This window comes from Phalacrocorax carbo, chromosome 6 (genome assembly GCF_963921805.1).
Source record: "Phalacrocorax carbo chromosome 6, bPhaCar2.1, whole genome shotgun sequence".
In the NCBI taxonomy this organism is placed as follows: Eukaryota; Metazoa; Chordata; class Aves; order Suliformes; family Phalacrocoracidae; genus Phalacrocorax; species Phalacrocorax carbo.
In genome coordinates, this window is record NC_087518.1 from 50,975,366 (window position 1) to 50,999,943 (window position 24,578).

A 24,578-nucleotide genomic window follows, 5' to 3' on the forward strand; every position below is an offset into this window, starting at 1 on the left:
TCTTTCTCATACATTTATTTTTGTTTTGTATGCCTGTAAACACAGAGTGGCAGAGGGGAAAATGTACAGTACCACTGACAAACCCAAGAGTGATGTCTTTATTTTTAAACAAAGCCTTTATCTTCCCTTGTTTGAGGTGAAGAACCTGATCCCAGCAGAACATACATGCCATTTCCCTGCACCAGGGGCAGAGGTCAGGTCGCTAGCAGCTTACATATCATAAATATTAGAATCAGACTGGTCGATGCTTTGAGGCAGAGTCAAGCTAAAGTAAGATTCCAGGAGCAGAGAAATTGCTCCTGGCCATATCCAACCACGGCTGCAGATGACAATTAACACAACCACTGCTATGCTACAGAACAGTAAGTCTATTGCAGTCCTTGCTTTGTGGGACACAAATCTTAGAAGACATGATAAAATAAGCAAAAAAACGCCCTGAACATCAGTGCACAATCATTTAATTGCAAGCCTTCTCTCATAGCCAACTTACATTTGGGTGAGAGGGCAACTTTTTCAGAGAAGAGACCATGTTTCACTAGCCTGTAACATGCTGCACATAGCTGCTGTGACACCGGTAACGCCACAGAACTGCAGAGCTCTCACTCATAACATTGTCTTTAACACAACTCCCTCGCTATCTGAGTTTCAAACACTAGCTAAAAACAACCCTTAGTTTTCTGGGACAAAAACTGCCTCCATTTTCAACCCGGTGAAAGAATCCACCCTCCTCTTTCAATTCAGCAAGCATCACCTGCAGCAAGCGCTAGAGCTAATAATATGGGGAGGAGTTTATTTTGGCAGATGTGGGGGAGCACTACTGAAGTTTGTGTGAGATATACAGACACAAAGGCCTTTTGTGCCTATCGGAGTGCAAGAACATAACATAAAGCTGAAAAAAAGTCTGCCACCAACAAGCAAAACACCTAAGTTGATAAGTAAGTTTTTAAAAGAAAAGTCACAGGCAGCTTTAAAGGGAAACAGACACAGCTCAAGCAGTGTCAGTACGTTACGTCCCTGAAAGAACTCCAGTGTGAGGCACTGGCGGCAGCTGACTGCGAATCACCCCAGAACACACGGGCTACCAGACTGGCAAAATGCGCTGCGATTTTATTTTACTAGATGAGCTGGCTACGGCAGGAGGGGCCAGATCCCTAGCAGTAGAAAAGTGCCCAGCAAAGCTGTTTGCAGCAGAGCCATATCAAAACACACCAAGTGAAGTTTAGGCCCTCAGTTTGTGCAAATGCCAGTGCTCAGAGAAAACCTTCTGGCAAGACACCAACGTTTTAGGAGCTGGCTTCCCCTTTATTTAGCTAAAAATCTCATTTATTGGGTTTATTTGTTTTTAGACTAACCTCCTTTAAAAAGGCTGACTTATAATCCTGTAAAACATTGTCACATGTATTGAGGAAATTGGCAAGGATGCTAATTTATTGTCCTCTAGGAAAAAAAAGCAGCCCTCTTTCCTTGATTAATGTATGTTTTTGTATTGTAAGATATTAAAGAATGTTGCTTCACCTGTAATTATAGAGAATAGTTTATTTTGGCAAAGTGCCCTGGCTTCTGGTTGCCAAGTTATGAATAATGCAATGTTCCCCATTCTAATTTCCGTGTTCTAAGTTGTGAATTTGGAGCGGGGTGCATGCAAGGGCACACACACACACGATGCTGAGGCACTCTCAGTCACGAGCGCCTCTATTTTATACTTGCTTGCACAACTTGTTAATACCAGCATCTGCTTGCCAAATTCAGAGTTTGCTTCTGACTAATTTCATCTTGATGCAAACCAAAAATGTTGTCTCTTTTTTTCCCCACAGAGGAATTATTTCTCTTACAGTTGCATGCACCATCGCAATACCACTGAGGGGAGCTTACCGCTGCAAGAAGGCGTTTTAAGCCGCATTTAGTAGGGACTTGGGTAAAGATTCCCCAAAGAATTTAATGACAGAAGAATTCATTATGCTTTCATATCTCCTCCGCCTCTATAACACAGAGCCCAACAATGCCTTTACAGAAGTGGGAAGTAAATTCAGGCACTGGCTCTTTCTCTCTCGCTTTTTTTTTTGGCCCGAGTTTCGCTGGGACACATATGCCCAGCCCCAATCAAAACAGAGACAGATGGCACCGCTGATCATTCAGAATGGAAGGAGCCTCGGAGTCAGCATGTTTAGATGCATTTGTAGGGCTACGCAGTATCCACTGGCCACTGGGACTGATTTAAAAAGGCGGCTAGTGAATGTCTGAGCTTGCGCCAAAATTTTAAATGTGCCATTTGAGCAATTATGGTTCGACATGAAAGCTGGGCGAAAGAATGCATGGGTCATTCTGATTTCGATTTAGAGACTATGTCCCCTGTTCCAAAGAGAAAATAAATGCAATCCCATTGCCTTACTAGAGCAGCTTTGGCTATAAGTAAAAAGCCATGCTACGGAAGAGTATTTTGCTGCAGCAAGGTTTTGTTGAGGCACCAACAGGCTGAGTTAGAAAGTGATTCTTTAAACAAAGTTCCTAAATAGAAATAATTGCACATCTAATGTGTTCATATCTCAGGTCACTTTTCAAATGTATCCTTCATCCTGGTGACCCTAATTGTGTTCCTAACAGATCTGTGAAGGCGAACCATGGTCTCTATCTTAATACAAACCAGGGCCACAAAAGGCAGGCGGTGGAAGTGGAAAATGCAGCTCCTCTCCCTGCTGAGGCACACGGGTTTGAGGTTCCAGCCTACTGAAACTTGCCTCCATCCACAAGTAAACGTGTTTGGATTGTGGCCGAGCTCCACATATAGCTAGGCAGGTATATTTTTCTACTGGAAGACTTATGGCAGCTGTAACCCATCATCTTACTGTGGCCTGGAGGTGGCCTGGGATTATTGGTAGCTTTGGTTGGACGATCAGGGCACAAAATTATCAAATATCCCTGAAGTAAAAGAGGAATAGCAAATTCCTAGGCCTGAAAGGTGTTCAGAAGGTTGGACATGCAGCAAAGTCTTGCAGCCAGCCTCTGTGCACAATGAAATGCCTTCTACTCCCATGGCCTGCATCCAAACGGCTGAAATAAACAGGAAATATCTATGTTACTACAGCAGCACTTGGATTCATCTGCAGCCTTTTAAGGGCTTTACTGTGGAGGTGATATGCTTTCCAGAACTTCCATTCATGACCGCTGATTGGAGGTACACAAAGGCAGCGCGATAACACATCCTCCAGACAGCTTCCTACAACTGCTGCTGCCGCCCTAGAACTTTTACACTGTTGCCGTTTCCTTTAGGGGGAAAGAAAGAATCAGAATTAGCATCATTTAAGGTAATCATGCCTTCAAAAAGAAACATGAGGCTATTAAAGGAGGCCACGGCACATTAGTATCACATAACCAACTGTGGTCCCAGAGCTGGAAGAGGAAACCAGCAAGGCAGAGGAAGGACAGGTCATGAGCTGGCTGAGGGAAAAGCAGGAACGCTTATGCAACTGAGTGGGAAACAACAGCTTTTTGGGGATGAAAACTGTCAAAAAGGAAGAAAGGAGAAGTGAATGGAGAAATAGGATGAAATGCCCACAGAGGTGTGGAGTGAATAAAGTTAGGACAAGCACTGACTCTGAAAAAAGTCAACACATATTAAACTATGTTAATTACATTTCTTGCTATTATACTGCTTCTGTAAAGGCAGTGTTGGGTTCTTTGTTACAGAGGCAGAGGAGATATGAAAGTACAATGAATTCTTCTGTCATTAAACTCTTTGGGAAATCTTTACCAAGCTCCAACTAAATGCGGCTTAAAACTTGCAGCAGTAAGCTGCCCTCAGCGATACTGCAACTGTGTATGGAAGTGTAAGAGAAATAATTACAGACTCTACAGTTGTCCTAGATATGGTGTAGTAAGAAGTAATACAAACTGGCATTTTTTTTGGTGCTACTTCATATTTGTACTTACTAACTGTAGTCTAAGAAATGCATAAACTACCAAGAGCCGTAATTACAATCATCCTGTTGTCATACAGCAGCTGGCACAGCACAAACACTTACTGAGTCCTGCCACAATAGCCAGTAAGTGCCAAAGAAAGCAGTAGCCTTATTAACGCCAGCACGCAGACAGCCTGCGCAGCCAGGGCTGCCCTTCAACAGATGCACAAGAGCGACAGCAAACTGGCAGCCAATGGGGCACAACACGATCCCTTTCCTGCTCTTCAAAGGAAGATTTCCATCCAAATAGGGAATGCAGTCTTTGTAAAACAATAATTATTACTTCTCTCTTGAGAGCATCTAGGCACCATACAAACATTTGCTAAGAAAAAAAAAAATCAGTCCCTGCCTCTTAATTCTTGCAGCATAGGTAAGGGACGTGAATGAACAGTCACATCCTCAAAATATTTTCAGAAGGAACACAGCAGGATCTACAATGGTCCATCAGAGACTTTGTTAAACACAACAGGCTAATTTTAGGGACGAGTCCTCTCTCTCTGGCAAGCTGCTCACACATCTAAGGGCAGAATTCGTCTGCTAGAAGGCAGCTGTTTGTATTTTATAAGCTAAAGTTTCTCTTACCTATGGAATAACTCCAATATTTCACAGGGAATCATCATCCATCTAACTGAAGTACCCTCTAACGGACCATCAGCCTCATATCCCCTTTGAAATAGCACAGCTGAGCATTTGCTGGGCCACAATTTATTTTTTACCTTCTAAGACATCTTGCTAACTCTATAGCTCAATAGTGACAGTCGAATTTCACACTGCGATAGCCCCCCATCGATTTTTCACTCTCAGGAAGCAACTCCACAAATTAAAGTTAACAGCATTTCTGAAACTAAGAAAAAAAAAAGAAAAGAAAAAGAGAAAAGAGGGGGCAGACGAAGAGACACAAAGGGCAAGATGCCTAAACCGTGCCCCTAACATAGGAATAGAATTCCTTCCTGGGGATTTCCACCAGTTACTGGACAGGGATGTTACTGCCCCTGAAGCTCGCAGCCACTTCAGCTCTAAAACATCACAGGTTCAACAGGCAGAAGAGCCCCTCCCTATATGAAGATGTCAAATACGTATCTATAGGAAACTGCCCCAAGGCATGAGAATTAGACCAATCCTCTGGACACAGCAGCTCCCAGGTCTGAGCTCATACAGTCAGCCCACCTTGCTGAGCTTCGTTAACCACTAGCCTATGACACACCAGCTTAAGCGCGGCTCCTTCCCTTTCAGGCCCCTGCTAATCCTCTGGCTTCACACTTACTCTGCTGCCAGCTCTACCCGTCTGCCTGCGAGCAGGGTCCCCACAACACACACTGCGACCTCCCGACAGCTCTCACATGCTTGACTCTCTGCACAAGGACCCTGACCTAAACTTTGTTTAATTTTAACTGATGCTCCTTCCTGTGCTGCTGCACCAGAGCCCTTCTGGAGCTGATGCTTTTGAACAGCTGGGTTGGAAAGAGGTGAGGTTAGGGTGAAGGGGAGGAAAGAGGAGACAGGAAAAATAAAACAATTGGTTTTTGTCTCTAAAACCCTCTTTTTAACTGAACGAGCGTCTCATCCAATGAAGCACGATGAGCATGAAGTGTTATATAAAGAAGATAATTATAAAGGGATTTAATGCTTGGCAGGCTCATATTGCAAGGTTTATAGCGGAGGTAGCATACTCACTTAAACAGCCTTGTGTCCAGGTTTGCTATTATGCAGGCAGCGCGGCTGGGGCCAAGCGGAATCAGAACAAGATTTGTTTTACAAAAAAAACCAACCACAAACCCAAAACAAAACAAAAAAAGAGCACAGCCCCCTTCCCACCGAGGATGGCAGCTCCAGTCCCACCTCCTTCCACTTCTGTCCCATCCCTGATTAATGATGTTGTCTGCCTGATTTATGACCCACCTCAACAGATTAGAGTTTCCCTCTTCAACCTCCCCGCCGCTTTCACCCCCCCAGAAGGCACAGCCACACTCCGCTGGAAATATTAGAGAATTATTAAATAAACATTCATACGTCATGTCTCTTCCCATACTGAGCTCATCGTAGTCAACGCTCAGCGGCCGGGTCCTGTTTGCTTTGGGGCTGACACCAAACAGCTGGAGTGATTCATGGAGAGGCTGGCTACAATGCTCTGTGCCATATATCATGCTCGCAGCGCTCCCTGCCCCGGCGGAGATAAACTGATCAACCACAACGGGCTGGAATGAATTTATGACAACACAAAATTGAGGAAAACAAATGGGAGGTGACCCAGTGGGCCACTAACCCAGACTCTCTTGCTGGCCTGCAATCTAGTCTGGTGGCAGAAAGCAAAATTGAACATTGGCACTCTGAATTAAGATGCTGGCTTTTAACCCCGGGGAACCTCAGTTTGAAAATGGTACCAGACCCTTGCAGGCAGCATCTTAGGAGGGAGAAGGGAGGAAGACTTCTTGCAGGGAAGGTGCTTTTTGCAGCTCTCTCTGCACAACAGTGCTTTGGCTGAGAGTACGACATTGGCAGACAAGTCAGGGAGGATGCCTGAGCAATTACAGACTGGCTGCTCTACCCAAGCAAAGCTGCATCTTGAGAAGAGATAAAGGAGCGTCGCACCAGCTGAGCTCAGCACATCTGCTGAAGACCCAGCCACCACGAAGGCAGATGGGCAGAGCTTAGCCAGTGCGACGCTCCTTAACCTCCCTGCACGAGCCTTCAGCACCCAAGGGTGTCTTCCAAACACCTCTCATTGGTGAGATTAGAAATATTCAGCAGGGCAGAGACACCCCGCAGCATTGGGAAGGAATGCTGGGACCAGGTACCTGTGGCTGCCACGTGAAGTTCAACACAACACAGATAAGGTCAACAGTGAGAAACCTGCCCGAGCTATAGACGACCTCGCATGGCTGCGAAGGAGAGCTGGGACCAGCACATCATCTCTTATTACCTGTGGCTGCCATCTGAAGTTTAACACAACACAGATGAGGTCAACCTGTCCAAGCTCTCAATGACCTGGCATGGCCCAAGGAGTGGGGCAACAAACACAGACTTGCCCTAAACCCCATCTGGTCATTCTACACGCAAAAGACTTCCATGAAAACCTGAGTTTAGATTAACTTGCTCAAGCAGAGCTTCAGCTGCATGTCAAAAGGAGGACCGCTTGCTGTACTGTATGAACGGATTAAAACCCAAACAAACCAACCCACACCGCTCTCCTTGCCTAGACTTATTTTTGGAAGACAGGAGGGGGAAGGAACGTCATTCTTCTGAGAGAAGGATCAATACGTGGATCACTGCTAACTCTATTAGCTGCTGCTTTAAACGGAGAGCACAGCTGACACAGGTGGTAAGCCATGTGCTTCTGCACACTTTTAAAAATGCTAATCAGATGCTACACAGGGCTTAACATGCCAATCAATAATGCTCAGATTTAAAGGCAAAAATTAAAGTTAAAAACAATGGAGTAAAGTGATGCTGCCAAAAACTTCCTGTAAGTGCCACCCAAAACAAGAAAAATGAAACCAATTTAGCTCCAGATTAAGAAACAGGAACTAGAGATGAATCAATTTAGCCTGTTGGGCTAGGTCACCATATATCATGGCTCAGCAGTGGAGTGGGAAGCAGCCAGACAGTGTGAAACCCTTCCCCCTCCTTTTCTGTAGGCTTCTAGCTCTGATCCCTGTTATCAATTAATTTAACAGAACCCCTCTACACAGACAAGCACACAGAGCATTCAGACTCCTTAAATGGCAGGACAGAAACTATTTATCACGCACAAATCTCAAAGGAAAGAAGAAAAGGGGAAAAAAAGGCAGCTAGGAATTGTCCACCTGAAACACCATCTTGTTTTCTGAACCTGGGTGAAATAAAGCACATTAAATAAAAAGCTCTCCCTGCTACTTTTTTTTTTAAAATCAACATTATTGAAAAGACTCAGCAAGACTCTTAAAGCTATCCTGTAATTTCTATTGGGTTTTGCTGAGTTTTTGCACCTTTTACAGAACTGAAGCTTTAGCGGGGCAAGATTATTGTGGGGCAAGATTATTGTGGGGCAAGATTATTGTGGGGCAAGATTATTGTGGGGCAAGATTATTGTGGGGCAAGATTATTGTGGGGCAAGATTATTGTGGGGCAAGATTATTGTGGGGCAAGATTATTGTGGGGCAAGATTATTGTGGGGCAAGATTATTGTGGGGCAAGATTATTGTGGGGCAAGATTATTGTGGGGCAAGATTATTGTGGGGCAAGATTATTGTGGGGCAAGATTATTGTGGGGCAAGATTATTGTGGGGCAAGATTATTGTGGGGCAAGATTATTGTGGGGCAAGATTATTGTGGGGCAAGATTATTGTGGGGCAAGATTATTGTGGGGCAAGATTATTGTGGGGCAAGATTATTGTGGGGCAAGATTATTGTGGGGCAAGGTGCGCATGCATACACACACACACACAGAGTCCCCCTACTTCACAGCGGCGTTAGCAGGAGTGTTGTTTGGAAAGGATTCTGGGATCCTTCAAAAGGTGCTAGCTAAAGCCTCTTTGATCAGATTATTAAAGCTATGTCAATTTTATCACTTCAGCTCAAGTGTTCTGGAAAATGTCAAATCCTTTCAGCTCCTGCAGTTTAAAGATTTTCAATAGCAGTGGATCTGGGAGGGTGGAGGGCTGCTGGGCTGACAGGCAGGAGGCCCAAAGGGAAGCCAAGCAGCAGCTGAGACAGAGGCTGACAGATTAGGGCAGAAAGGATGAGTCCTTGCCACCAAGACAGCAAGCAACGGTTGGCTCGCTCTAAGGACAAAGCTGCTTCTGCACTGACCTGTGAGCTCCCAAACTCAGTGGCCCTTGGCCAAAGTCTGCTCACTGAGAAGCATCGAACAGCAGACAGCCTACATTTGGGACATACTAACAAAAAGCCTCATAAAAAGGAAAGTGCCGAGACAGCAAAGCAGTGTGCGTTAAAGTTTCCTCTGCAGCAGGGAGTTTCCCCAATTAACCCCAGACTGTGAACAAATGCTTTGCAAAGCTGCCTGAACTGTCAGAGATCCTGAAATGTGCCAAGAACACAATCTCTCAAGTCAGGACTGGGGCAGGAGGAGAACAAACTACATTAGAAAAACTTTCTGTAAAGCCAGCTTAATGCTACCACCAGATTTCCCCCCCCGCCATCCCAAATTATCAGTGGACCTCATCCCCAAAATGAGTATGCTGTCTGTTTAAAACCCACAATTACCTCATTGCTTCCACCTCATTCAAGCTGTTTTCTCTCATTTGATCTTGGGGCGACATTTTATGTCAGGCAATAATCAACTTAAAACACTGCCCCACCTCAATTAATGCGGTCCATGGCAGCAGCGAAGAGCCTGTATTTTATGCTTGGATTGTCAAATCTGCCTGAGCAGCAAGTCACTCTGGCAGTGTGTGGAAGGAGGCTGAAGAGACAGGTTGTTACTCAAACGCACAGTGCAGATAAAACCATCTGTTTCTATTGCAGGCTAGGCTGCAGGATATTCAGCAAGCAGCAAGGGACAGGGGAGGAGACTGCCAGGAGCCCCTGCACTACTGTATATTCAAACATTGAGACTTAAACTTCTAAATCAACTGGAAGGGCTGCAGGTAAAAAACTCAGAAACAGAGACATTATTTCCATTAGCAACCACACAAAGTTGAAATCTGGATCTTACGGGAGAAGAAATTATCTCAGTGAGGTTTCTGCCAAATTATGGCACTGCTGGGATTCCCTTTTGCTGGAGGGTGGAACATGTAGTTACCATGGAGAAAACAGAACAGAGACCATGCAAAGGGCTGCCCTCAAAAACCAAGGTGCAACAATAAGGCAACTTCTCCAGTAAAAGCAGGATCCCATGATACACCGATAGCAGAAATCTTACAGAGGGCAATAAAAAAAAAAACAACATCAAAGTACAGCTTGGTAAGACAACTGCTTTTGTCAGGCTAAAGTGGGTTTGAATCTTTACCTCCTGCCTAAAGTCCCAGCTCTAGTCTAGGCTGGTATGCACCACACAACATACCTGAAAAGCCACCATAACTAGAATATGGTGGACAGCATGGATATTTCTACTTACGTATTTTAGAAGAAGGCAATTTGCAATGGAGAAGCCCTTTGGAAGCTGCGCTCAATTCCTTGTCACTGGGTACCTACCCAAGCAGATATCTGGGGGATAACTCCCCACAGGCCCACTGAAGACACAGCAGCTGAGAAGCTTCAAATATGCCTACCCTCAGACTAGCACTGCTTCTAGGAATGCCAGATGGGACACTATGGTTCCTTAAAACAAGTAAAATGAAAGCTATCCACTTTACACTCACTTTTCAATGTCACTGTTCTTACAGGTCTTCTGCATGGTCTCCTGTTTACTGCTTTCACCATTACTCGTTGAGGGCATTTCTGTTGAGGGAAGAACAGACAAATTATTAAGAGAACATTTGATCATTGCAATGAAGTAGTCTGAGTGAGTTAGTTTCAGAAGCAGAGGACCCCGATGAGTCATTTTCATGTCAATTCTCAGAATGACAGAAAAGAGACCAATGCCATGTGTCCCTGTCTGGCACAGAGGCCCTTCTGCTGAGACTCCTCGGACACAGACGGGGAGAAAAATATACGCCAGCTAACTAGTATGACAGAACAGTTTGCTCATAGCTCTCCTCATAGCAGTTCCGTGGCTCCTCCCAGCACTGGAGGAGATGTGAGATACCAGTCGGAGATGAAAGATGAACTGTCCCAGGGCCAGCCCCTGGGCTGTAGGTTCAGCACCGCAGCTTCAGATAAAATGTACGAAGAAAACAGCCCATAGCCGGTGCCATCAGGGCTGCTTCCTCATCACCTCTGTGGCTGTAGTTACTGAAGCTGAACACACCTACAAGCAAGTGCTCCCACATCACAGAAAATAAGTGTGATTGCCTATCCCACAGAAGAAAACGCCTGCGAAGATATCCTATGTTCTCCGTTTAATCATCATGCCCTTGGCAAAACTGGTTCTACCCACACCCTTGCCACTGGCAAGCAGTTATGTCTTGTAGGTACCTTCAAGGCTGGGAATCAAACGCCCAAAGCCATACAGTAACAGAACAGGGAACAAAATCATTGGGACAAGACTCTTCTGGTCACTGAGCTTCAGTTCCCTTCCTAAGGGAGCTGAAACAGCACTGCCCAGCTCTGGAAATGGATTTGGCATCTACAGCTGGAAAGCGCCAGGTTTTATTATTCTCATATTTCCACTAGGTTGCTGCCTACACTTCCAGCGCTGCTTGCATTAAATAAAAAAATCCCAGATGGGTTTAATCCCCGCACCTTAATGCTACATGCTTTCAAATAATGCATGCAAAGGTACAATTTCACATTCACTCATTTGCTCTGGAGTCTCAACTACAGGTCATGAAGTAGGACAGAACCCGGAGTTCCCACTCTAAAGGCACAGACTTCAGATCTGCAGGCTTTTCTTGCCATACAGAGGCCAGCAAGTACAAGACCTACCCACCAGGTCATTACACAAGTTTCTGTCACAGCCTTTTAAAGAAGGGAAGATGATAAGAAAGCAGTTAAAAAAAAAAAACCCCAAGCAACAAGTGCCTGTGTAGTTTAAACCCCCAGCAGCTGAACACCACCATCGCACAGCGAAGCTCTGATGGCTCCCTCTGTGATACAGCAGTTTGTCTTTCAGTGGCATGACAGCAAGCCAATCAACCCCTATCTCTTGTCACCATACCAGTTAAGGTTGTATTTTTGTGAACTCCCCCAGATGCCACTGACTACAGTAAGTTGTACTGTAAAGTTTCAAAAAGATAGTGTGATACTATGTGCACACATGTCTACTGGTACTGCACAAGAGCATTTGTAACTATCATTTGCCTAATTACTGGCAATCAGAAGATATGGAATATCCATCTGCCCTCCTGTAGCATACAAATTAATAATTGACATGGTTAACACTCACCATCGCTGGCCCATTTGGAAAACTCCGGTGTTATTCGAGTACTGGGTGTGCCACCACTAGAAGAAAAAAGGGCAGAATGCTAAAGGTTGAACGTGGAAAACTTTGCTACTCAGGAAAAGCTGCTCTTCCACCCATCAATCCAACTGCCACCTCTCTCAATACTTTGTTCATCAGTCTAGGCATCAAATGTGAGCAGTCAGCCTGCTGCAGGAGGTGTTTTTGTGCTAGTCCACATCTCCACCAGTGTTCTCCCAACCTGCTCTTCTAGCTGTGACATCTGCGGAATCACACATGCCTTGTGATGCTGACTGAAGACTTGGGATTCAAACCGCACCCGTGACCTAAGGATCATTTCTGAATACCCAATTTCAAAAATTAAAACCTTACTGGCGAACAAAAATTCTCGGTGTTGCAATGGCTTATGCCTTTAAGAATAACTTTACACCTTCATAAGCCGCATCTTTTCTATCTTCCCATAAGAACAGCAGCATTGATGTACAGACAGTCCTAAGCCTGTCCATTCACTTGCAAGCCAGCAACAGAGACTGTAAGAGAAAGGAATCTTCTGAGCAGGCTGCACACCTGTGACCATATAATCTTTTAGCTCTGTGTGCTAAGACAGTTGCACTCAAAAGGTAATATAAGCTCATGCCTCGTGGCATCAGCTACCCTGCTGCACTTCTACAGAAACTTCCCAGAGTTTCAAAGCACTTTTACAAGCATGTTTTAGAGGTGGGCAAACAAGTCTAGAAGACATGCAAGGACCTTGCCCAAACGGCAAAAAAATGTGCTAGGTACAAGCCACATGAAGGAATGGGGTCTCCACAGCCACTGATAAGGGATACCCTGACATTCTCCTGCTACAATACCACTTTCCTGGCTGTGAAGGAGCTTCAGCATCTTTAAGGCCCTTCCTGGGCGTGGTTAGCAAAATATCGAATGGACCAATGGTTTGGATCAAGTGTGGCAAATGCCACTTTTCTATGGAGTGGAACCTAATTTTGAACTAGTGTTTGTGACAGGCTAAGCAGTAAGAAAACTTCATTTCACTGCTCTATCAATCACTTCAACCTTGACCTCACAGGATCACTCAGTGAAAGAGATAGAGGGGTAATTTAAGCCCTGTTTTATGCAGGGCAGAGGGCTTAGAAAGCAATCCTAGCTCCCTGTTAAGACTCATTTTATTTGCCTGAAATGCTTCCCCAAGTGCCCTGAATGCTGGCTGCCTACGTTCTCCATATATGTATGTGCGCGGAACACACATCCTGCTCCAACCCCGGAGCGGAATGCAGAAGGATTAGTTTGCGTACCCCACACCACATAATGGGATGCAATGAAATCATACCCTGGGTGCCAGACTCTTAATATGCCAAACAAGATTCGGATGACATCACGTTATACTACTACCAAGAGGCCACATTTCATCGTGAAGCAAGATGACACATAAGGCCTTAGTACAGCAGTTTCCCATCTCCAGAATTCACCTTCTGTCCAGCACTGTTCAGGCAGTGGGGTGGTTAAGGGAGGGAGCGTGCAGGGAGGCTTTATGAGGCTGCACAGGTAGAAATGGGAGACCCACCCAACACATCATGCTTCTTTGTAAGCCTCTCTCATTGTGACCCTTGCACTCCAGCGAACAGGTATTTTCCACAAATTGAGATTCTGCAGAAGTAATGAAAGCAAATTAGAAAGGCAGAGCACTTACTTTAAAACAGCACCTCGGAGCGCCTCCCTCTCTTTGGCTTCACCTGGCTCTTCCCCAGTGCAAGGGATAACGTCTGCCTCTGTGTACCTGAGCACAAGGGATTAAGGAACATACAGCCTTGCCGCAGACAGTGGAAAGACTTTTGAGATGGCTGGGGCACTATCCGGGACACAAAACAAATTAATTCCAACGGGGAACACCTCAAAAGAAGAGAGGCTGGTATCCACAGAGGGGCTTGCTTTTAAATTCTGGATTAAAGTTTTGTTTTAGGCAGAAAGAAACAGAAAAATCCTTTGACAGCAACATGATGCCACAGCCTCTTAGAAGGGGAAATCCAATTCCTCAACCTCTGCAAGCCTAACTTTCACAATTCCGCTATTTCTGTTTGAGGGACAGAGATCTTTTACCAGCTAAGGGTTGCAGCTTTAGCCTTAAAGGCTGGTACAGATGTCAATAAAATCTAATTCTACAGCTATACATTCTCCCTCATCACAGCTAAGTCAACATCTGCCTAATTCCTTGCAGGGGGAATTTGTAGGGTGCCTGGCTCCCAGATGGTGAAGTTCCCAAAAATTGCCCTTAATGATAGTTCTGTCCGTGAACTGTCTAATGAAAGGAAAACAAATTAGTGTCTCAGTGTCAGGTGAATAGTGCTTGAAACGTTTACTGCACAACCTGGATGGAGATAAGAGATTGCTTATGAAACAGAATAGAGAAACACTAACTTTGATGTCCTGCAAAGCCTCCTACAGACTTCACCAACTGGGTCTGAGTTAGTGCTGCATCAACAGAAGGAAGCGACTGGGAATCCCTCCTAGTTGAAATAACATGGGAACTGGGGAAGGCAGTGTCATTTCCAGTAGGGCTGGACACAGATTATCCACCATCACCCAGGGCAGTGCTGTTTGAAAGCTAGCTGAAGATGCAACTCCACGTTCCCTCTCAGGAAGAGCCTTTCAAAAACGATACTGTGGTTTCCCATATTCAAGTGTGTCGTCTCCATCCACATCCAGGTCAGCGTCGCTGTCTGGGTTCTCCTTGCCACTGCACATGATAAACCCAGAACCTGGAAGAAAATAAAGCATGTGGATGAGCACTTGAATTGGAGATGAAGTGCAGGAGATCTAAGGATAGTGTGACAGCACTAGTCTGCAGGCTGTCCTTTACTCTTAACAGTCTCACAAGAAGTACCATCTCCAAAGACTGCACAAGAAAAATTTTCAGAAGACTGCACAGAAAAAACTCACAGAAATGCTCTAACTTCCTCAATTTTATGTTCTAAAAAGCCCCTCAATACTGAAAAAGAAACATTCTTGACCTTTTGCTCTCCACATGAGTTATTTTAAAGTTGAAGGCACTGGAAGAGTCTCTCTCAAAGGCAGGAACAAATTGAAGCAAAATAGGGAAGACCAATTTTTTCATAGAAGTGGTTAACACAAAAACTACACTATTAGCAGGTACGAGAAGGCCATAGGGACGTTCTGAATTAGTCCTTAATTCAGATGCAGAGGGCAGGCAGAGGCTAAAATACAATTAGAAATACCTTTTTCTTTTTTAAATGCATTTAAGTCATGGCTTAGATTTTTACAACATAAAACATTTAAGAACAGTAAACCTGTTTCTAGGAGGTGGGGGGTGGAAATCAGACTCCACAGTCATTAACAGCCCCTTACAAGCACTTCCTATGTAAGCAAATTCTAGTGCAAGTCAACAAGACTCTGCACTTCCAGCAAGGGTGGATCAGGCATGAGCCCAGTCCCAGCTCCAGCAGGAAGCTGGCATACAGTTTTCCTGAGACTGAACTGAGTAACAACTGCCACTTTCTAACAACATACACATTTATTTTGGTTCTCAAGCATTTTGTTGACTGTGATATTACTGATTGTAAGCAGGCTTCTTTTAATTGAATCTGCACGCAAACACCTACAAAGATGAACCTTCATATGGTATTTGCTGCCTAAGGTTTATTAGTAGAAGGAGAACTAAGGAAGGCATATATTTACTCTTTATGAGATCTAACACTGGATATGCTCTCTCCCATGAGATTGGAAATTAAGCAAAGATCTCCTGAATCCTAGGGTGGCGCAAGGTCCTCATCTGTGTTCAGTTTTGCAGCAGATCTAAGCTGTTTGGGGATGTAAGTTATGCAGATAGAAATGTGCTCACTCTGGCTGCCTCCAGAAGGCTCCTTCACTTAGCAGTCCACTGTCCAGACAGCAAACCTTGACATCTGGCCCACAGACAGAGGGTACCTGCTGGAGCCTGAAGGACCTGGCACATCCATAAGGCTGGTGACCTCAGTCTGTGGCTAGACCAGGGAGCACATCCCACCTGCAAAGACTGAAAGAGTAAGGTAGCCTTGGCTTTGCACAAACGTCTCAAAAGTGGTACATTTCTGCACTATGAATGTGGTTCTAAGTGCAAAAGACAGGCTAAAATTAATGTAGAAGCACTGAATATAAGGTGCATGTCTGAAGAATGAGGACATTCCCAAGCATTAGGGTAGCCCTTTTAGTGCTACAGATGCCTGAGTCGGTTCACCGTACTGGGCTCTCACCAGCACACTGACACAAGCTTGTGCTGTCAGCAGCAAACTTGCACTTCCCAGGCCAGAAGAGTGAGCTGTATTTCTAACAGTCTGCGACTCTGCAGAGAGCAGGGCAAGGCAAAGATCTCGCTTCCAAGGACACCACACAGACAGAGTTCTTTACTGTCACTCTCTAGGAATGGATGCTCTTGCTGATTCATTAAATCCCCAATAAAATTTGTTTATATGGATTTGATATTTCTCTTCCCTGAATATAAAGAAGGTCCTTAACGAGTGATCACTGTAGCATGACAATGATTTTAAGACTAACCTTTCCCTAGGAGCATAAACTACCTTTTACTTCAAAGTAATTGCCAGCCTTACTTTTCAGCAGAGGTAACAAAACTAGCATTGACAATGCAGAATTCACTGTCTGTGCCAGGTACTGCAGGAGCCATGCTCTGTGGAGTCACTGGGGCAGCCCTCTTCCAGCAGACCCCTTATAAAGTGTTCCACATAGTAGCTGCATGCTGCCAGCCAACACGTTACGAGCTGCCTTCTCTTGCTGCAATGGTTCATCTAGTAAATCTTGAATCCTCTAGTTCATCACAATGTTTGGGAGAAGATTTAGAGGAGTAAGAGAGACCTGTCAAAGAAGCTGGATAGTCTTTCAAAGCTGCCTTAGAAGTCACAGTGGGCAATGGGTTGGTAATTTACAGGTATGGCATTTAACCTGCAGTAACACCATACCCTGCACCTGGCATTACTTTAGCCCATCACTTCTCAAAGGCCATAAAATTTGGACACTGAGGTCTTCATTTTTCTTGTAGCTGTGGGAAACACAAATCATGCAAAGCTAGAGCTGTGACTTGGACAGTCCCAGAGGTGACCTGAATGTTATCCAGACAATGAATACTTGGAGCAAGTGCCTTGGTGGGGAGGGAAAGCTGTCCAAAAGAGTGAATGGAAGTGGGACCACTCCCTGTGTCCCCCTCTCTGCAAGGATGCAAAGCACACAGCAAACATGCACCTTTCCATCAATTTTGTTTCCAAGTGACTCAAGCCAAGTAGTGGTTTATGGTTAGAGCTTAAGAAAAAAAAAAAGACCTGCTTACTGCAATACAATTTACAAATATTAAGGCACCTTGACTTCAGAATCCTGGTGTCCTTGCTCTCAAAATCTTTGTACTTAAGAAAATCCCTTTTAAATCTACGAGGAAAATACTCCACAGACCTTTTGCTGAATCTAGCTCCAATAGGAACCACTGCATTCCCAGCAGAGTACTATCCCCCTATGCAGGGAGGGTACAGAGGAAGGGTTTGGAGAGTACGTGTTATGATGACAGATACGCACTGGGATGATCTGACACAGCACTTCAGTCTGAGAGGAGGGCATAGCAGAGAAGTTCAGAGGTTAAGATGAGCGGCAAGAAACGGGCAAATTTTCTTTTCTGATCAAACAAGGACTCCCAGGCCAGGGCCTAAAGGAAGCTGCAATAAAGTAAACCGACTCTCTGATTTTCACTAAATAGAGATATATAGATTTTGGGGGTGTTTTTTTTTTTTTCTTTTAAAGAACATTACTAATACATTGTAACACGGTAAAAGAAAAAACCTGATTCAGAAACTGCACACTAAACACAGTAACCTCCACGTAACCAGAAAAGACTCTGAATATAAACTGTGCTATCAGTTTTGGAACTTCAGAGGGTGCTTTAAAAAAAAAAAGGGAAACCAAAATTCACAAAATATATTCCCAATGTGAATCAAAAGGTCCATAAATGCCACTGCATGCAAAAAAACACCAAAGAATAGGATGCAAACCTCGGTCCAGCGTCACCTGAGGGAGCAAATGTCCTGCCACTGGCATCCTAACACCCCTTCATCTGCAGCAGGGATGGATTTTGAGGCCAGTTCCAGTGGGCTGGGGTTTGGTGCCACAGTTTCGACCTGACCCTCCTTGTCTAACTTCCTGGGTTGCTTCCATGCACAAAGCCAGTGAAAACACCCACGCAGCTGTTCAAATATTTGACGTCTGAACTGCTTGACATTATTCATTCATCTCAGGCTCATTCAAACCAGATTTCTGGACAAGTGCTGTTATAAATGGATTAAGAGGACCACTAAATGCAAGGAAGGCCCGATAGGATCACACCTGCTTCTCACTAACTCAGCCCAAGTGTAAAGAGGGCTCACAACTTCCAGCTCATGCCATCAGCGTACACTGTCAACCAGGAGCAAGGAAAATGTGAAATGGAGCGCAGAGGGTGGCGAGCAAAATAAAATGGCCTTTGCAATGGCATTGTTTCAGACCTGCTAGAGGAGAACGGGAGCTTTCAGAAGAGCCCCTACCACTACACTCAGGTGATTTGCAATTCAATAGCATACACTGGGAACGGGGAGGGGTTCCTCCAGCAAGACTCAGCTTCTGAAGGTCGCGCAGTAATTCACAGCCATCAGCAATGCTGCCTAGAGCAGACCTCTAAAGCCAGTGCTGCTATCCAGAGGTCAATGCTCGGGACCAGAACTGTATCCCAATGTGTTAATAAAGTGAAATCCAACAACTGAATGTTAAGTCGTGAGTTTGACCCAGGAATTCACAAGAGACACGATCTGTTATTCACAGAAGCAGCTGCGACTCTTACAAGGAGAGTCACCTAAGGCCTCAGGAACGTAATTCGACATGTGAATTTGAAAACGCTTTCAGATGAAAAAGAACCAACCGAAATGCAGACTCTCCCATATCTTTCCCTTTACTCATTGAAGAGTTTTTTGCTCTTGCTGTGCATTTGGTAGGAGGCAACTGCTTGTCATATGCTGCCAGGCCCAATACAATTAGCCTCCCAATGCTAAAAGCAGCACAATCCTCTGACAGTCTTAATCCCACCTGCCTCCTTACGGTCCAGACAAACAGGAGTGAGCAGGCAGGTCAGACGCCACGGCCATTAAGCAGAGAAAAAACAAAGTTACAGCTCTGTCTCCAATCCCCATTGCTCTTGTAGCCAGGTGCTCTGACAAGCAATTCCAGCACTGGTATTGAGTGGCACCTCTATAAACCCTGTGACAGTTTGGGAGACAAACTCCCCCATCAATCAGAATGTACCTATCAAGATCACTTACCTAGAGCGCCTGCCACCCTCCAGCACTGTGTACACAGCTTTGCTTGGGCTGGCCTCAGAGCAGTCTGCCTGAGCACCAATTCAAGGTAGTTTCTGAAAAATTTAGGTACTCTACACAAGCAACAGTGTTTCTGAACTACTGACGCAGAGCTCTGAAAAGCAGAAAAAAATTTGCATGGCTTTTCGCCACCACCAGGCTGCAGGCATCAGCAGGCCACAGGAATCAGCTGAGCTTGAAGGAGACTGGAAAACACTTCCCACTTTCTTCCATGTGCCTACTGATAATGGCTGGAGATAAATTTAATCAGAAATCATTTTCTTCCCCTTTCTGTAAGTTTTCAAACCACTTCGCTTTCTCCTAAAGCATCCCCTATACCTAAGCATCCTCTGACCTCTGCACTGCTTCTCAAATCTCACTTCCCTTGCGCAATCCCCCGATGACCAGTCATCTCAACATCTCTCAAGTGAATGGTGGCTCAAGCTAAGATCGAGAGTCATTAACATGATATATAAGCAGATTCACAGAACAGATAAAAGGGCCTCGCATTCAAGTCCCTTCTTTTCTCCATCATGTTCAGTGGCAGATGGTCAAAATGACAACATATGCTGCTTCAGGTGCTGGCAGCACTGCTGGCTCCTGCGCAGGCATGAGCTCACACAGAGACTGGCAGTCTTGGGAGTAGAAAGGTTTGACAACCACAGCCAAATTTCATCAGCACAGGTAGGAAAGCACAGACCTACTGTGCCCCATCTCTGCTCCTCAACTCCTGTCTGGGCAGATAAGTTCATTTTGGAGGCCAGCTGTTTTGTATACATTTAATTATCACTCCAAACAAGACTGAGGAACAAAACTAAGATGTTAATATTATTTGCATCACCATTATGAATGCAACTACTAGACACTGCTCACGCAGAGGATCAAACTCATCTGTTTAACTAGTGTTTCTCCTGTTTGGCCTCCAAAGAATTGTGGGTGGGGTTTAAATCTACATCAGAAATATTCTAGAGATACAGAATTTTGTGCAAGTGCTGTAAGTGGGTCTAAATCCAAATCCATCTCAGGGATGTGCAGCTCTACTGGGGCCTGTTTTGGCTGGGAAGAGGCATTCATTCTGCTTACAGGTAATTTACACATGTTCAGGAAAGAAGACAAAAAGCCTCCCATAAATCTCCAGAACTGTACCCTTTGCTAATTACACTCCTTGCAGTAACCCCCTTCTACACAACCTCCCTTTCCAGCACGTTCACTCTATTTTCTTAACGAAATGTCACTCTCTGGCTTCTTGGAGAGTAAAAACAATGAAGGCAATAAAAATAGTTTATGCAGACACACGGCCAGGCCTCACACACACTTCCAGAGAATGGCTCTAAACTGGGTTTATTTCATCAGCTGCTGAAGTATCCCAAACTAGTACTAAGAGGACAAGGTGGCACGGATGCTGTTTTATTTTAAAAGGCATTTGGGAAGAAAGAGAAAGCCATTAGAGATTCTTGAAAAGAAGAGGAAGGCAGAGATGAGGCCATCCTGAACAGCACTCTTTCTGCAGGTCTGTAATACCTCCCCAGCCATATTTTTGGACAGTGAAATTGTTTGTGCTAGGGAAAAAATGGGGGAACAAGGATAGAGTAGTTCTTCTGGTGACTTTCCCACCCTGTTGCAGGAAAAATTACATTCAGAGCCCATGAAAAGCTGCTAGCAGGGCAAGGGCTTCATTTCTCTGGAGCTGGATCCTTTTCAAGCAAAACAGCATTTTACCTGGAAAACTGACACCCAATTTTGTCGTTATGGTGTACACCTGAAATAGGAGATGCATCCATCTGATGCCACGTATTAGCTCCCACAGAGGCAAAAATGGGCTGCCAGAGACCTGACTGCTTACCAGCACCTCGGAGGCTTGCAGTGATCTTTGCTAACAGATCAGAGGAACAGCTGCCTTTAAAGAAAGGGCCATATAATTTTATGACCATTAACATCATTTCGCAGCAGTGTGCTGAACAAAGGGCAGGCAAGCTCCACTGTACAGGATAAGAGCCAGCTGCTGCAAGGCTCAAGGAAGAGGCTTCCCCACCCCTTGCAACACCAAGGAGTATTCCAGAGATTTCTTTTATGCCTCTCTGTAACCCATCAGGTGCAGATTGTGGCTGCAGAGGGTAAAACACACTTGGACCAAGGGTCTGATCTGGTGTGGCCATTCACATGTGGCTGCCTCCTAGAGCTTTATGCCAGCATGATGCACCAAGGTGAGAACAGTCTCATGCCTATCTCAAAGGCTGCTCTTCAAAACCCAGAGCCAAAGTACAGAAGCAGCAGCAACAGCCACAGTCTGTGCAGCTACAGCTTGTTTTCCACAGTCAGGATAAGGTGGATCTGAAAGCTTTTGTTCCCCTGGGGAGAGTGTGGAAACAAACAAAAAAGGAAGAGGGAGAATTAAAGTAATCTTGAATCACTAAGCAGATTCACATCACTGGATCAATAAGCACCACTGACAGGGATCACAGGAATGTCGCAACTTTGCCAATAATAAAGCAGCACAGCAGTGCTTGGAGGATGACTTTTCTAAGGCAGCCGAGCATGAAGCAGCAAGGCTGGTGAACAGCTGAAAGTGACACCCTGGCTTACAGCAGGCCGCTGCCAGCGGCGGGACTCGATGCAGTTTGCTTTAAATAATGATGAGCACAGAGAATGTATTTGTAGGGGAAAGACAGCCAAGGACTGGAAAACCAAGGGCTAAATTTCATAGGCCAAACCCATATGTTCTTCCCCCCAAACTAATTCTTTTCTAGGCTGGAAAGAAGAAAGAAAAATCAGTGCTAATTTAATCAATTGATCAGCCTATTGATTGCAAAACTGGAGCTGCTAGTTAGCCATGTGCTGTAATGCCCTCAACTCTGAAACCACAAAACACACCATTGATTTCTTCACTTCCAGCTCCAAAACAAGAAATAAACCAGGCTTTCAGCGGGAAAACAACTTCCTCGTCCAGGGAGAAGATGCAAGCAAAGAAGAGAGGCCAGGAAAGAGGGACAGCCACATCTTGCAAGGCTCAAACTGAAATTAGTTACAGATGCAGTGACGGTGTCTTGTGTAAACTCTATTGATTGGGTGGCTGACAGTCTTGGGAGCTTCCATACTAGGACAATCAATCCGGCTGCAGTGTCACCTGCCACTTTGCTGAACAGTTGACAATGCAATTATCCAGTGTGGAGGCAGGGAGTTGGCGTGTGTCAAACGCAGTTAGCCACTTTCCGGGTACTACTCGATAATGCGTTGCACCGCCGAGTGGAAGAGACGACATGCGGAGACAGGAGCTGTTTAGAGCCATTGAGACCCGTGCTCTTTTTTCCTTTATAAAAAAAAATCTCACTGCCCCTGACTTAACAACTGTATTCTAAAATGCTATTAAAATCACGTCAATCAACTACTGGGTGCTTAAGGCTGAAGTTTGACCGGAGTGTCCAAGAAGTAGGTTGCAGTTCTAGAAAAACTGCAGATACTTGGGGAAAAAAAAAATTATCAAATAACTGTCTTAAAGCCTGGGACTTTAAAAACCAAAGCAGACAGATCACTAGAAAAATGGATTGCAGAGAGTAGCTAAGCAAGTGCAGCAGATGGGACTGGAAGATCTTGCACTGCATGTCTGAGATCTAGGAAAATTGAAGTTTAAAGGGATGCTGTCAACTTGAAACCCAGTCAATTTCAAAAAATTGAGTAGTTTCAGGTGCTCTACCTGCTCCCTTACTCCCCCTGCCAATTTTCATGGTGTTACAACTGCATTTTCCGTTTTCTTTTTAATTAATTTTTTCCCTCCTTCCTCTGTTGCTGGGTGACAGGCATCCCTTCTCCTCCTCCAAGTGCGATACATAATACTGTCAAATGGATAGAATTCCCCTTCTTCCCACAGAAAATCTTTTCCTGGTTAGAGTGGCTGTCAGCGTTACGTATATCAAACAGCAAGGCTTAGTTGATTCTGCTCCTTTCAGCTAATGTGTTCTGGCAGTTTGAGCATAAAAATTAGGTTCTTACATTTTTGCATGGATTCAAGTTAACAAAAATGTACTATCAACAATCATAACTTTTAACAGCTATCAGCACCAATTTTTTTTTCAGTTAATTTTTACTTTGCAGAGTCCCATTGATTACTGCATGTTCCAATATGAAGAACACACTGTTCCTTGAAGCATTATATGAACTTTAAACATACATGATATCAAGGATCAATTACATGGTGGGTCATGATGACTTTTGTACATAAGGTAGAAATTCTGATTTTTTTTTAAATCACGTACTATTCTCATCTGTTTGTCCTGCTCACTACAGTCAACTTCTGATGTTAATATTTAGTGCAATACCCAAAAGACATTTCTTAGCCACAGAATCCCTCAAATTCTATATGTGAATACAAGTTGTGGAGAAACAGTCATGTAGAGTCAATCTGATTATTGTATATAACACTATGTAAACACATCTTAGCATTTTTAGGTCAAGTATTACCTTATAGACTAGTACTTGCTCTCAAAGGAGAGAGGTACAAACATTACGGAGTGCTTGGGGTACTCCATCAGACAAGTACAAAGTACTGTCCTTCAGCGATGGAGGGATTACCAGGATTACCACCATTTTACACAAGGGCTGAGGCAAGGCGTATGAGTGCTCTGGGACTGAGGATCCCTCTAAAGGGGGATAAAGCATAGAATAAGCACTTGAGAAACATGAAATTTATACATCTTGCCCACCTGGAAGCTTATAGCAGGTTGAAGTGACCAGCAGAAGGTAGCAAACCAAATACAGAAAGGCTAAAATACCAAGACAGAGGCTGGGAAGAATGCTCAGTCATACAGATGCATTCAACTTAGAGACTAAGCAATGGGGGATGTTGACAGTGGAAACATGACAGAGAAAGGCACTGAACTGAGCTCTTGCTAAGTGGGAGGAAGATTAAGAACTTCATTATGGCAAAGATTCCCTATACTCTTACCAAAGACTGCTCATGCATCCAAGCTGAAGTTTGCTTTAGCCTGCCAGGGTAAAAATGAATGAATTCTGACTCATCTACACAGAAATGGGGAAGATGATTCTAGTTACTAGATCATTCTCCCAAAAGGCCTAAATATGTCAGCGATGCCTTCTATTTCCCACACAGTTTCCTAGGAAGAGTCACACTTACTGTTCAGCTCAAATTCTTTTGCTGAATTTGAGTAGATCAGTTTATACCCTCTTACTAGTACGATCTTAAATGCAGCCTGAACCTCCTGGCATGGAAAAAAAGAGACTCCTTGCCTCCTGAAGCTTTCTTGCATGCCTTGTTACATCTTGTCTGAAAAAGAGGGCACAGCTGCCTACTAGGTG

At 44.5% G+C, this 24,578-nt stretch overlaps 1 protein-coding gene across 4 annotated transcripts in view; it reads right to left on the minus strand.

Moving 5' to 3' along the window:
• RNF220 (ring finger protein 220) overlaps nt 1–24,578 on the minus strand; it is a 225,565-nt gene that overhangs the window by 18,875 nt on the left and 182,112 nt on the right. For all 4 annotated transcript variants that reach the window (XM_064455249.1, XM_064455251.1, XM_064455250.1 and 1 more), the window contains 4 exons: nt 14,555–14,651; nt 13,586–13,672; nt 11,881–11,936; nt 10,256–10,334 (listed from right to left, as the gene is read on the minus strand). In XM_064455249.1, the coding sequence (XP_064311319.1) occupies nt 10,256–10,334; nt 11,881–11,936; nt 13,586–13,672; nt 14,555–14,651 (319 nt within the window). The remainder of the gene's footprint in view (nt 1–10,255; nt 10,335–11,880; nt 11,937–13,585; nt 13,673–14,554; nt 14,652–24,578) is intronic.